This window comes from Neoarius graeffei, chromosome 20 (assembly GCF_027579695.1).
Source record: "Neoarius graeffei isolate fNeoGra1 chromosome 20, fNeoGra1.pri, whole genome shotgun sequence".
NCBI classification, from domain to species: domain Eukaryota; kingdom Metazoa; phylum Chordata; class Actinopteri; order Siluriformes; family Ariidae; genus Neoarius; species Neoarius graeffei.
Genome location: NC_083588.1, coordinates 53,395,524 through 53,410,590, shown reverse-complemented (window position 1 = coordinate 53,410,590; position 15,067 = coordinate 53,395,524). Strand labels below are relative to the sequence as shown.

At 40.5% G+C, this 15,067-nt stretch overlaps 1 protein-coding gene across 1 annotated transcript in view; it reads right to left on the bottom strand.

Annotated features, from left to right (window-relative positions):
* kcnh4a (potassium voltage-gated channel, subfamily H (eag-related), member 4a) overlaps positions 1-15,067 on the bottom strand; it is a 113,281-nt gene that overhangs the window by 16,576 nt on the left and 81,638 nt on the right. The window contains exons 8-11 of the mRNA XM_060902426.1: positions 12,543-12,737; positions 12,153-12,352; positions 3,037-3,286; positions 838-1,037 (exon numbers count right to left, since the gene is read on the bottom strand). Coding sequence (XP_060758409.1) covers positions 838-1,037; positions 3,037-3,286; positions 12,153-12,352; positions 12,543-12,737 — 845 coding nt within the window. The remainder of the gene's footprint in view (positions 1-837; positions 1,038-3,036; positions 3,287-12,152; positions 12,353-12,542; positions 12,738-15,067) is intronic.

Genomic DNA, 15,067 nt, shown 5'->3' with positions numbered 1-15,067 from the left:
AAATCCTATCTAGCTAAGTGGCTTCGACTGTTGTTGCTTGAAATGCTAATTAAAATTGCACTGTTAATGATCATAAGCATTCCGGCATATAACTGTCAGTGACTGGCAAAATTAACTCCCCTTCTTCCCTCTTTCTTTTTCTCTCACTTGTTGACTTTCCAAAGCTGAGTTTGGTTTGTTTTAGTGTAGTAGACTTCTTCATCTTATGTCAATTTTCAGATTCCACGACTAATTGACAAACTGACTGGCTGCGGAGTCGGACCTTGATGAGAACACTTCTCAACGCTTGTATATCCCGTGGTGCTTAGCTGACTATCGCGAGGCTGCCTAATATGAAATGTTTCTAATGTCGGATATTTCAGCTTCGTTTAAAAATGATTATGGGGACAGGGGGATGCAAGCTGAATTTAGAATTTTCCACCGATCAAAGTCAGAACGATTTTCATCATATATTAATTTCACATTTCTGAGTGAAAAAAAAATACCGTGGGAAAAAAAATGCCGAGGACATGACCTCGGTGTCCTCAATGGTAGTTACGGCCCTGTTTAGAGGTATCAGAGTACAGGGGGCTGAATACTAATGCACACCACATTTTTCAGATTTTTATTTGTTGAAAATTTTGAAGACCATTTATCATTTTCGTTTCACTTCACAATTATGTGCTACTCTGTGTTGGTCTATCACATAAAATCTCAATAAAAAACTTTTAAGTTTGTGGTTGTAAGGTGGAAAAATGTGAAAAAGTTCAAGGGGTATGAATACTTTTGCAAGGCACTGTAACTACTGTACTTTCAGAATGGTTGCTTTAAATAGTGATGTCTCCCGAGCGATCTCACCTCTCTGAGGTTGTACGTGAGGTTGTGATGAATGTCCTCGTTGAAGCGGTTGCCGTATTCAGGATAGAGATCGAGGACCTCGCGCAGCGCCCTGATACTGATGTACTGCAGGTCACAGTAGGTCAGAGCTTTCACATCCGCATTGGCCTTGATTACCTGATCCCGCCCAGGCAGGTCTGCTCCAATCAGATCTCCCTTACCTGCATGCAACAACCAGAGACATGAAACCAGAGCACACATGGCCATGTCAGTGTCACTGCTGTGAATAATCCACAAAGCAAATCATATCTCGTCAGCACATATGGACAGGATATACAGCAGCTGACAAATTGCGTCTCACACCAGATGGCTACATTCATAATTGTGCAGCTATAAAGTGACCTAAATAATATATATCAATGATAAAATGACTACTAAGTGTGAATACAAAGTAGGTGTAGCTAATACTGGCAACCGAGTGCATTAATTACACTCACTGGCCACTATAATAGGAACTTGTTCTTGATTCTAAGATTCCTGTTCTTGGATGCAGGAGTGGAACCCAACTTGGTCTTCTCCTGTTGCATGGTGAGATGCTTTTCTGCTCACCACGGTTGTGAAGCAGTGGCGAACTGTTACTATTAGAGCTGGGACTTGAGCTCAACCAAAACTTAGCCAGACACACCAGAAAAGCAACAGGGCAAAGGATTTTGTAAGGGATTATCGGCAGGCTGCCAGGTCGCTCCATTGTGTGTAGTTGTCGATGTTGATTTTCAAAGTAATTAAGTATATTACACAGGGAAATTAATAATTAAGTCTGAGTGAAAAATACTGTAGCGAGCGTGCAACGTGGAAGAAGAGTCTGGAGACAGAAAACTTAGTTTCTTGGTCGTTAGCCTGTGCTACTTGCTCTCGATAGCACTGGCTTGACTGCTTTATTAGCATTCGCTAAGACTACTGATGAACGCTACACCGGCTGGAAGGTGACTTCACTGCTGCACTGACAGCGCCGACTTGCAGTTAAGCTCACATTGGCCTTCGAGTAGGCCGAGGGCGATACATTTTTGGTCCCTCCCATTATAAATCAAAATCTGATTGGTTAATTCATCTGTCACTTCCTACAGAAACATACACTGCCATGGCCTTCTGTCCCGGCAATGAAGTCCTAACCAATGAGTGAGCCAGCTCGAAACTCTTCTCAGCCTAGACACAACAAACAAAAAAATCTCATTGGATAACTCAATTTTAATGTTTTCAGGACAGTAACCCTTTCATTTCTGAAGTAAAGTTGATATAAAATGAAGCCAAATTAGAATTAGAAGAGAAAATTATAATGAAATTATGAAAGCAATTAAATATCTCATCTCATTATCTCTAGCCGCTTTATCCTTCTACAGGGTCGCAGGTGAGCTGGAGCCTATCCCAGCTGACTACAGGCGAAAGGCGGGGTACACCCTGGACAAGTCGCCAGGTCATCACAGGGCTGACACATAGACACAGACAACCATTCACACTTACGGTCAATTTAGAGTCACCAGTTAACCTAACCTGCATGTCTTTGGACTGTGGGGGAAACCGGAGCACCCAGAGGAAACCCACGCGGACATGGGGAGAACATGCAAACTCCGCACAGAAAGGCCCTCGTCGGCCACGGGGCTCGAACCCGGACCTTCTTGCTGTGAGGCGACAGTGCTAACCACTACACCACCATGCCGCCCGCAATTAAATATAACATTTGAAATGCTGATATGTTTGGGCTTCTCTGAACGCCTAGAAGGCCTTGACGGTTCAACTCTGTTGTAGTGATTATATGAGTTGCTATATCCTTCCTGGCAGCTTGAACCAATCCGGCCATTTTCCTCTGACGTCTTTTATCAACAAGGCGTTTGTTTCCACACACAGAACTGTCGCCCACTCACTCGATGTTTTTTGTTTTTCGCACCATTCTGTCCGTGTAAACTCCAGAGACTGTTGTGTGTGAAAACCCCAGGAGATCAGCAGGTTCTGAAAGACTCAAACCAGAGTCCACCTGGTTCAAACCAACACCCATGCCACAGTGAAAGAAAGTCACACTTTGAGATCACGATTTTCCCATTCTGATGTTTGAAGTGATCATTAACTGAAGCTCTTGATTTGTATCTGCATGATTTTATGCATTGTGCTGCTGTCAAGGGATCGGCTGATTAGATAAATATACTGCTAAATATAAATATTACTTACCCAATATGGCAAGCACCATCCCATCCTTAAGCACCTCCAGGGATCCAGAGCAAACGAAGTGATGAGCATGTAGGGCGTCTCCATGCCGTATGAGATATTCCCCCGGAGCGCAGAAGGAAGTCTTGATGTGAAGAGAGAGTGAGCGCAGGCACCCTCTACTGGCAGAGGAGAAGAGGGGCAGCTGCAGGATGTCCTTGTTGAGGTGCATGGCGATGTCGGCTCGTAACTCATCTGGGAAGTCGTGCAGTAGCTGATGGAGGAGGTTAATACAGACAGAGTGACTTATACAAACTGTTAGCAAACAACCATGCAACATACATCACTGTCATCTTTAGCCTTCCACAACTTCCTTTCTGACATAGGATTATTTCTTTTCTCAAACAGGATCATTTCCTTTCTCGAACAGGACACTGTCCCCTTTTACATTCATAACTCAACACACAAGCTAAACCAATCTACTTTACCTTTTAGCATTCACTGATCCTCACGGAAAGAAAATATAAGGAATCGTAATGAATTTACTAGCACATTTAGCTATAGCCACATGTCTAATTCTAATGAAACACTGGCTAAGCCTGGAAGTGCAATTACAGTGGTGCTTGAAAGTTTGTGAACTCTTTAGAATTTTCTATATTTCTGCATAAATATGACCTAAAACATCATCAGATTTTCACACAAGTCCTAAAAGTAGATAAAGAGAACCCAGTTAAACAAATGAGACAAAAATATTATACTTGGTCATTTATTTATTGAGGAAAATGATCCAATATTACATATCTGTGAGTGGCAAAAGTATGTGAACCTCTAGGATTAGCAGTTAATTTGAAGGTGAAATTAGAGTCAGGTGTTTTCAGTCAATGGGATGACAATCAGGTGTGAGTGGGCACCCTGTTTTATTTAAAGAACAGGGATCTATCAAAGTCTGATCTTCACAACCCATGTTTGTGGAAGTGTATCATGGCACGAAGAAAGGGGATTTCTGAGGACCTCAGAAAAAGCGTTGTTGATGCTCATCAGGCTGGAAAAGGTTACAAAACCATCTCTAAAGAATTTGGACTCCACCAAGCCACAGTCAGACAGATTGTGTACAAATGAAAGACATTCAAGACCATTGTTACCCGCCCCAGGAGTGGTCGACCAACAAAGATCACTCCAAGAGCAAGGCTTGTAATAGTCGGCAAGGTCACAAAGGACCCCAGGGTAACTTCTAAGCAACTGAAGGCCTCTCTCACATTGGCTAATGTTAATGTTCATGAGTCCACCAACAGGAGAACACCGAACAACAATGGTGTACATGGCAGGGTTGGAAGGAGAAAGCCACTGCTCTCCAAAAAGAACATTGCTTCTCGTCTGCAGTTTGCTTCTCATCTGCAGTTTGCTAAAGATCATGTGCACAAGCCAGAAGGCTATTGGAGAAATGTTTTGTGGATGGATGAGACCAAAATAGAACTTTTTGGTTTCAATGAGAAGCGTTATGTTTGGAGAAAGGAAAACACTGCATTCCAGCATAAGAACCTTATCCCGTCTGTGAAACATGGTGGTGGTAGTATCATGGTTTGGGCCTGTTTTGCTGCATCTGGGCCAGGACGGCTTGCCATCATTGAGGGAATAATGAATTCTGAATTATACCAGCGAATTCTAAAGGAAAATGTCAGGACATCTGTCCATGAACTGAATCTCAAGAGAAGGTGGCTCATGCAGCAAGACAACGACCCTAAGCACACAAGTCGTTCTACCAAAGAATGGTTAAAGAAGAATAAAGTTAATGTTTTGGAATGGCCAAGTCAAAGTCCTGACCTTAATCCAATCGAAATGTTGTGGAAGGACCTGAAGCGAGCAGTTCATGTGAGGAAACCCACCAACATCCCAGAGTTGAAGCTGTTCTGTACGGAGGAATGGGCTAAAATTCCTCCAAGCCGGTGTGCAGGACTGATCAACAGTTACCGGAAACGTTTAGTTGCAGTTATTGCTGCACAAGGGGGTCACACCCGATACTGAAAGCAAAGGTTCACATACTTTTGCCACTCACAGATATGTAACATTGGATCATTTTCCTCAATAAATAAATGACCAAGTATAATATTTTTGTCTCATTTGTTTAACTGGGTTCTCTTGATCTACTTTTAGGACTTACGTGAAAATCTGATGATGTTTTAGGTCATATTTATGCAGAAATATAGAAAATTCTAAAAGGTTCACAAATTTTCAAGCACCACTGTATACTTTAAACGTGATCTAAAATCATGCTAATAGTAGTGAGGCACCACACTAGCAACAGTTGTCAGGAGACAAAGAGTTCCTGTGAGCTGTCTGAAGTGTGTTTGTTGTTTTTCTCCCTCATCACTGAATAAATTAGTGTGTCTGCAAAGTGTAAATGAGAGTCACCACTTCCCCCCTCCCATTCACCTCTACTTTCCTGTGCTAGCTAATTATCTGTACCGTCGTTTCACTGTGGGCTAACCATTGAGACAGCCTAACAATGGTGCTATTCAGTGAAGACGAGTCGAGTGGTAATTAGCTTGGTGAAGTAGCTGCGACCCATATTTCATGTGATATTTCAGATACTGAATGTGCCAACTTGGCACCTACTTTGAGTGCCTGAGTGGTAACATACCGTATATTCAGATATGCTCAAAAGGAAAGGAAAGGAAAAGAAAGGAAACAGGCATGTATTACCAGTACATGACTGAAACTCCATAGGCTTGTATTCTGAGGACATGGTTTTGATACTTGTTGACAACAAAGCCCATATTGATCCTGAAATGATTAACTTACTCGTATTAATTAATCAGGGACGCCATGGAACATGTTATTGAGCACTCTTCATGTTTCCCTGAATGAAATCGTAGCCATTAAAGTGCATATAATGCGTATCTATTGCACTCAGGCGACAAGGCTCATTCTTTATAGTGTTAGCTAGTTAATTTTAAATTATGTGTATTCACTAGCTACATTAGATTGATTAGAGTTGCAGTCAGGGCCAGAGCAAGACTGATTTTCAGACAGGAAATGTCATTTGAGTGGCCCACGCTCTCACTGGGGATGTCCATAATGACACATCTGCAGTTTAAACTCTTTTGATTATTTATTTTCAAAGATACTGCACAGTAGACATCAACTACTATAACACAAATAAATATACACAAAAAATTAATCGAGCTAAAATACCATCAATGGTCTTTAGCAGACACTCTTATGCAGAGTAACGGACCACATACCCAGATGGCAACATACAACATACTGCCTGGGGAGCAGCTGGGGTTAAGTGCCTTGCTCAAGGGCACTTCAGCCATTCCTGCTGGTCCAGGGACTCAAACCAGCGACCATTTGGTCCCAAAGCTGCATCTCTAACCATTAGGCCATGGCTTCGGCTTGTTGATTAAAAGGCTACAGCAAATGAAAAAAAGTCAAAGTCCTTCCTGTACCAGCACCTGGTATTTCTAGCAGGGCTTTGAACCAGAATTTTTTTCCTATTGGTTCGTTCCGAACAGAAACGGAATTTTAACGTTTCCGGTTTTGGGTTCCACCATTAAATAGACGTTCCCGAACCGGTTAGAACAAAAAAATTTCGTTCCCGGAACGGTTAATTACGTTCCCTGTCAGCTGTTTAACAAATGGCTATAAAGTTATGTCTCTGTCTCATTCAGCTTAAGCCAAATGTAGGCTAATAGTGATAGTAGTCCACCTTCCCGCTCTCTCCATTCAGTCAGCGAACGTCACACAGGAAGTGAACCCCAGCGGGTCATAGAAACTTGTGCAGGAGAAGAATGGCTTTTTTATTTGTAGGCTACGGAAACTTTGAGGAACGAAATAAAAACCGGTATTAACCGGTTACCATTATTTTTAATAAGCGTTTCTGTTCCGGAACATAAAAAATAATAAAGTTTCTGGTTTCGTTTCTGTTCCATGTGAAATAGAAAAAGTTCCCGGTTTTCGTTTTCGTTCCTTGAACCGGTTCAAAGCCCTGATTTCTAGGCAGTCTTCCAACCAAGTACTAATCAGGCCCTTAAGGTACATTGAGTGGTGCCGATCTCCAGTTCTATAGCCGTCAGCTTCTTGCCTGTTATATAGCTAAGGTTAATCCTTTGGCAACTGTGAAAGTTTGTCTGCCTCTCAACCAGGAGATTGTGAGTTCTACTTGCAGTCGGGTCATACCATAGACCATCATAAAAATGGTACCTTCGGCCATGTGGCAAGGCATGCCGCAAGTCAAACTCACTTAACTTTTTGGTTGGTGTAGTGGCCTCACAGCAAGAAGGTTCTGGGTTCGAGCCCAGCGGCCGACGAGGGCCTTTCTGTGTGGAGTTTGCATGTTCTCCCTGTGTCTGCGTGGGTTTCCTCTGGGTGCTCCGGTTTCCCCCACAGTCCAAAGACATGCAGGTTAGGCTAATTGGTGGTTCTAAATTGATGGGGCCCTACATTCTGGGCTTGTTGCTGTCTCAAGCAGGTCTGTAAATTTCTCTTCTTTGATCTGACCTTTTCCACTCCCCCTTCTCTTTTTTTGCTGTCCATATTGATTAAAGGCTAAGAGGGTTCCCTGGTCTAACTGTAACCATGTACATTTGTCCAATTCGGGATCTCAGATGGTCACTGTCGTTGTCTCATTTGCCTCCTGTTATGGGGAGGCAGGACTATGATGCATGATCAATAGGATACGCTAGGTGTGTGTGTGTGTGTGTGTCAGAGGATAGCTGCCTGAAACCCATGCTGCAACAGCTAGTTCAAAATTATAAAGCTAACATGAACTGGACTACCATACGTTGCCAACCTGCAACTCACTGGGAATCCTCCTGGATCTCCCACACTGTAAAAAAAGAATAGTCGAGAATACTTGAAATTTCAAGGCAACAGTCTGCATTAAGAATTTTATGTTTTGCCAACGATGTATGCCCATGATAATCCAAACTATGATAACACTGTTATCTTTATTAAGAATTCTTAATTAAGTCAATTTTCAATTCCTCATTCTGCCAACATAGATTTCTCTTTTTGCTGAACAGTGGCATTCACAGTAGTACAAAAAGGCAATTGAGGTTCTCACAATTTTGGGGGGGGGGGGCTTTTTTTTTTTTACCTTTATTTGGATAGGACAGTGTAGAGACAGGAAATGAGCAGGAGAGAGAGACGGGGAGGGATCGGGAAATGACCTCAGGTCGGAATCGAACCCGGGTCCCCGGATTTATGGTATGGCGCCTTATCCACCTGAGCCACGACAACATGATCTTCAACTGGAGAGAGAACCACATTGCCCAGCCCTTGCATTTGGGAGAGGAAACCCCGTGTCTTGGTCATTAAGAGCATGCGCTGAATAAACACCTGTGGCAATTATGTATTTTCAATTCAGATTATTCACTATTGCATATTTACACATCATTGAGGTGCACCCTATCAGTTTGATGTGGATTTTTCTGTTCGTTAATAATTATTCATATTTTCTTGTCCATTCAATTGTGAATATGGAATTACTTGAACAAAGCGTAATTCTATTTTTTAGAATTATCCACATCAAGAAAAATCCACATCAAACTGATAGGGTGCACCTCAATGATGTGTAAATATACAATAGTGAATAATCTGAATTGAAAATACATAATTGTCACAGGTGTTTATTCAGCGCATGCTCTAAATGACCAAGACACGTGGTTTCCTCTCCCAAATGCAAGGGCTGGGCAATGTGATTCTCTCTGGGGTTGAAGTTTATGTTGTTGTGGCTCAGGTGGATAAGGTGCCATACCATAAATCCGGGGGCCTGGGTTTGATTCCGACCTGAGGTCATTTCCTGATCTCTCTCTCCTGCTCATTTCCTGTCTTTACACTGTCCTATCCAAATAAAGGTGAAAAAAGCCCCCCCCCAAAAAATTGTGAGAACCTCAATTGCCTTTTTGTACTACTGTGAATGCCACTGTTCAGCAAAAAGAGAAATCTATGTTGGCAGAATGAGGAATTGAAAATTGACTTAATTAAGAATTCTTAATAAAGATAACAGTGTTATCATAGTTTGGATTATCATGGGCACATCGTTGGCAAAACATAAAATTATTAATGCAGACTGTTGCCTTGAAATTTCAAGTATTCTCAACTATTCTTTTTTACAGTGCAATACGCCACTCTGATATTGCTTGCAGTGGAGACTAGCGGAGTTTATTTCACTTTGAAAATGTGTTTCTGTACAACTGTAAGTGAAATATGATTTTGTTTTCATTGTGTCAGAATCCCTTGTTGTCAATCACCAACAGTGGCTGATTGTCAAGAACAATATACTGGGGTAAGAGCTGTTATTTTCACTTGGCTTATCTTTAGACATTTTTCTTGCTTAACCTTCAGCAATGCTATTGCAAGTATCTAGTTATTTAGCACAAAAGTCTTTTAGCACAAATCTAAAGTCTTTAGTACAAACCCTTACAAAAAAGAAGTTTATTCAAGTGTGCTTCTAGTATACTTCTTTTAAACTAAAAATAAGAGTGTATGCTTTCAGTTTACTTTTTATTTACTTATCAGAGATATACTTAATAAAGTTATACATAAGTATACTTGGCTTATATTGAAAAGTATATTGAAAAGTCGAAGTATATTAAGCTTGTACTTAAACTTTTGATTAAGATATACTTAACAAAAGTGTAATAAATTATTAAAATATTTGTGCCTTATGTTTAAGTGGACTTGCCCTGTAGTTGAGCTTCAGCATTGCTGACTCTTAGGTATGTCTGTGGTTCCATATAAGTTTTTTTTTTAATTTCTCCCGAGTGGGATAATTAATTTTTTAAAATTTCTTTTTCTTTAGAGCTTGGATGTCAATTTCAGTTGTCGTTGCCATGTTTTTATACTTTGGCATTTAATACAATGTAGCTTTAAATTTTGATTTTTAAAGAAAACGAATATGTTCTTAATCCTGCGGATCTGTTGTTATTTTGTGAATTCTTACCTTTATAACTTCATTGTAACTGAAGGTAAGAACACTTCAGTTGTCTACTGGTAGTGTGCATGAGGTAAGGATTAGGGCTAGAAAACTAATAGCTTACCTAGAAGGGTCATTGCAGTAAACTTCAAAACTAAAAAGTGGACTAGATGTATATAAACAGTAACTAATAGTATATTTCCAATATGCTATAAAGTATACTTTTATAAACTAAAAAGTGGACTAGAAGTGTGTAACGAGTAAACCAATAGTATATTTCCAGTATACTACAAAGGATACTTTAGTAAACTAAAAAGTGGACTAGAAGTATAAAACAAGTAAACCAATAGTATATTTCCAGTATACTATGAAGTCTGCTTTTGTAAACTAAAGAGCGGACTACAAGTATAGAACTAGTAAACTATTAATATAAAAGTTTACTTGTGGTATATTTGCAGTACAAAATAAAAAATACTAGTTTTATACTCAAAGTTTACTTCTCTTAGACTTAAAATATACTTTTTATAAACTAAAAGTGGGCCAATTTAGTCCCAAGAAGTATTAGATTAGTTTACTTACAAGTATACTGGAAGTACATTGATATCAGTATACTTGGTACACAAAAGTACACTTAAGGAAATATACTTTAACTTTACTTAAGTATACTTAATAAAATGAACTTGAAGTATACTTCTTTTTGATAAGGGAATCTAAAGTCTTTTAGCACAAGTTCTCAAGTCTCTTAGCACAACTCTGGATTATGGTCACAATAATTAAAAAAAAATACTCATCTTGATATCGGAAGGGGTTTATTATGACTGCTTAGGGACTGGAAGCTGGAATTTCTGCTGCTTTTCATGATAAGGATCAGTTGTTGATCCCTGAAACGTAGACTGAAAATCCGATTCTTTGGTGTCTTTGGATATTTGTAGTTAAGCCATAACAAACCTTGAATTGTGGCACCATAGATAACGTCAGTCACTTCTGATCATATCACAAATTCAACTGACTGTCAGTAATTACTGTACGCGTTTGCCGAATTAATTAACCGGGGGATTATTTCTCTTGCCTTGCTTGACAACATGTGTTTTGCCGATGAAGAAGTAACCAACAACTGTGATATGTCAACAAATGAAAGAAACTTCCACTAAAGTATCCTAGAATGAGTGGCAATTAAATAAAAGTGCAATATAAACATTCAGGAATGACAAAACAACCAAAATTAAAATCAATTGTTTATAATACGGCAATTGTGAAGCAAGAAGAGGATGAAGAAGAAGAGATGATGCTCAGATGTAAGGGTTGTTTGATCATCAAGACAAGTCTCGAAGCTGTAGTTAGTTTACAGGGAAATCGCTCATTTATGATCGAAATCTCGGCAACTTTCATTAAAAAAATCCATCAAACATCTTTAAACATGATCAGTAAGTATTCATGATAAAGATTAAGTGTTCTTGGATTTTGTGCGAAAGAACTTAGAGTTGCGCTAAAAGACTTTGGATTTGTGCTAAAAGACGTTTGTGCTAAATAACCGCTATTGCACACTGCTAGTAGTATCCTCCTGCTGACATTTATGCTTAAAACGTTTTATCGGGGCGGCACGGTGGTGTAGTGGTTAGCGCTGTCGTTTCACAGCAGGAAGGTCCGGGTTCGAGCCCCGTGGCCGGCGAGGGCCTTTCTGTGCAGAGTTTGCATGTTCTCCCCGTGTCCGTGTGGGTTTCTTCCGGGTGCTCCGGTTTCCCCCACAGTCCAAAGACATGCAGGTTAGGTTAACTGGTGACTCTAAATTGACCGTAGGTGTGAATGTGAGTGTGAATGGTTGTCTTTGTCTATGTGTCAGCCCTGTGATGACCTGGCGACTTGTCCAGGGTGTACCCCGCCTTTCGCCCGTAGTCAGCTGGGATAGGCTCCAGCTTGCCTGCGACCCTGTAGAACAGGATAAAGTGGCAACAGATAATGAGATGAGATGTTTTATCAGGTTAGTTTTATTGTAAAAAGATGCTGTAGTTCTTCCTCTTGATATTTTCCCAGAGCACAGTTTGCAGTCTGCTTTGCTTTGGCTGGCATCGTTAGTCATGAAATATGTCCAGATTGCTGTCATGTCATCTGTTTATTAGCATGACACCGTGCACTAAGCTTATGTCACAGAGTATCACCTGGTATAATGATATCAGAGCATTGTTATAAATATGAAGACCAGGCTCCGTGTGGATTGTCTCACCTCATTAGCATTGATCCCATTGGTAACTGACCAGGTGGTTTGGAAATACTCCAGCATGCGCTGCTTTAGGTGCTGAGGCAGGCGATGCACGCGGATGAAGTCCTTAAGATCATTCATACGTGTGTGGTAGAGGGAGCGGCGTGAGTACATGCGCTGAATGATGGCTGTCACGTTGCCAAACACCACGGCGTGCATCAGAGCTGTGAGAAGCAGAATGAGATCATTCACTGCTCATGCAAGGCAGTATATCGAATGAGGTGGTATTGTATTGTATTGTAACCAACATATCGCAGCCAGACATCTGGCTCAAAAATTGTTGATTGCCTTTCTAACAGCTGTTCGCTTGAACTCGATTTGAAGCAGAGGAACCATTTCAGATTCTATACACACCCCCGATGAGCATAGTGCAGATGGAGAAGATCTTCTCAGCATCAGTGTTGGCACAAACGTTGCCGAAACCCACGCTGGTCAGACTGCTAAGGGTGAAGTAGAGAGAGGCAATGTAGGCGCTGCGCATGGAAGGCCCGCCAACTGTGCCATTTGTGTAAGGAGTCTCCAAACGCTTCCCCAGCTCCTGCAGCCAGCCTGGGAGTGAGGGGAAGGAGTCAGATCAAAGAAAACATGGGTAAAAAAGACTGCAGAACATAATTCTGGATGTTTTCATTAATAGAGGTGACTTTTCTCCATTTTGTGCTCCATTAGGTACAGACCTGTGCCAAATCTTACACTGTAAAAATGAAAATGTTGAGAAAATGCAAATTATCAAGGCAACACGATACAAGAGAGTTTGGGGTTTCCTCAACTTTTGACGACTGTTAGGGCCCGGTCCCACAACACCGATAACTATAGTCAGCTTATCAGACGCTCGCTGGCCATGGTGTGAAAATTGTGCATGCAGACACTCATCTAAGTTTCCAAATCTGTCACTGCTTAACTCTTGAATATTTTCTATCGTGAATACTATCATTAAAAAGCTTATAATCTCTGCTTTCCAAATAAATGTATCTTGCTAAGATCTGTTCAGTACTCTCTGCTCGTCTGACATCAGGAATCTGCTGGTGCTTTTCTTTTTGAGTAACGGGAAAGCGGTCAGGCTCTCTCTCTCTCTCTCTCCTGATCAATTTCCAACTGGATTACTTGTGAATATCAATCAGATAACTTTTACAGGGATGTTCTCTGGCTCTCACTGTTTCTGATGAAGTATTCAGCAAAATTTTCCGTCTGCTAGTTTTTTTTTTTAAAGATATTTTTTGGGCTTTTTTCACCTTTATTGGATAGGACAGTGTAGAGACAGGAAATGAGTGGGAGAGAGAGACGGGGAGGGATCGGGAAATGACCTCAGGGCGGAATCGAACCCGGGTGCCTGGATTTATGGTATGGTGCCTTATCCACCTGAGCCACGACGTCCCCCATCTGCTAGTTTTGATGTTATGATTCACGGGAGATTCTGAAGTGAGTTTTCATAGCTTTACCTACTTATTTTTTCAAATCAAACTGATTCATGTAAATAAATAACTATTTTAGAATAGAGTTGTTTTGATGGAAAATAGAGATCTTAGTGGTCGGAATGAGATTTTAAAAACCGGAAGTCGGAAACACGAGTGTCAATTTCAATTCAGTTGATGTGAATTGTTTATTGGATGCGGCTCACAGAGTTTTTCAAGGTTAGCCTTGAAAGCTGTGAATATTAATCGAAATAATCATTTATATTCTTTCATATAAACACAAGTAGGTCCTACTTTTGAGAAATACAAAGGCCTACAGGGCACAAAGAGGGTATTAGAAATAATCTTTTATTACTTTTTATTTTGCTAGAGAATGGTAGATGTGAATGACATTCAATGCTTATTTATGTACATTTTATAATTAACATTGATTTTTCCTTCTTTGTGACGTATAAATGAGAGGTAAGATCAACTTTATATTGCACAAATAAAGCCATTTGGTGAAACTTTGAAGAAGTGTACCGATTTAACATTTTTACCAAATTTGCATTATTAATATGAATTAAGGTGGCACGGTGGTGTAGTGGTTAGCACTGTCGCCTCACAGCAAGAAGGTTCTGGGTTCGAGCCCAGCGGCCAACAGGGGCCTTTCTGTGTGGAGTTTGCATGTTCTCTCCGTGTCTGTGTGGGTTTCCTCCTGGTTCTCTGGTTTCCCCCACAGTCTAAAGACATGTAGGTTAGGCTAATTGATGGCTCTAAATTGACCGTAGGTGTGAATGGTTGTTCATGTCTATGTGTCAGCCCTGTGATGACCTGGTGACTTGTCCAGGGTGTACCCCGCCTCTCGCCCATAGTCAGCTGGGATAGGCTCCAGCTCACCTGTGACCCTGTAGAACAGGATAAGCGGCTACAGATAATGGATGGATGGATAATATGAATTAAATGCTAATTTGCATAATTGGTTTTTACTAATTTTTCAAAATTTGTATTTAGTATCCAACCATCTATGTGCCTGCCAATTTCCATGTAAATATCTTGAAAAATACAAAAGTTATTAAGAAAAAAACATTTGATCTCATTGGTTAATGAGGCCCATTTTGGACCATGTGATCCTCATACAGAATATTACAGCAGTTGTCTAAAAAATTAAGCCCTTTTTTCAATCTTTTATTTGTAATATCTCAAAAATGCATAAACATATTTTAATTCTGTAAAAAGTATGCTGTTCTGCATTCAGCTCTGAATTCAATGAGAGCAGTTTCAAGCAATTTGGATTGAATTTGAATTTTCACCTGATATGCTGACCTCAAGTACAACATACAAAAATGTGTTGACTGAATGTAGTGATAACAGGCCTCAACCACTTCACAAACATTGCAAACGTTGTCCACGACAAAAAGCTACAACTTGCTTGTCATGAACTTCATTCGAGGAGGTCCTCGGCCCATAAAATGCAGAACAACCTCCTGC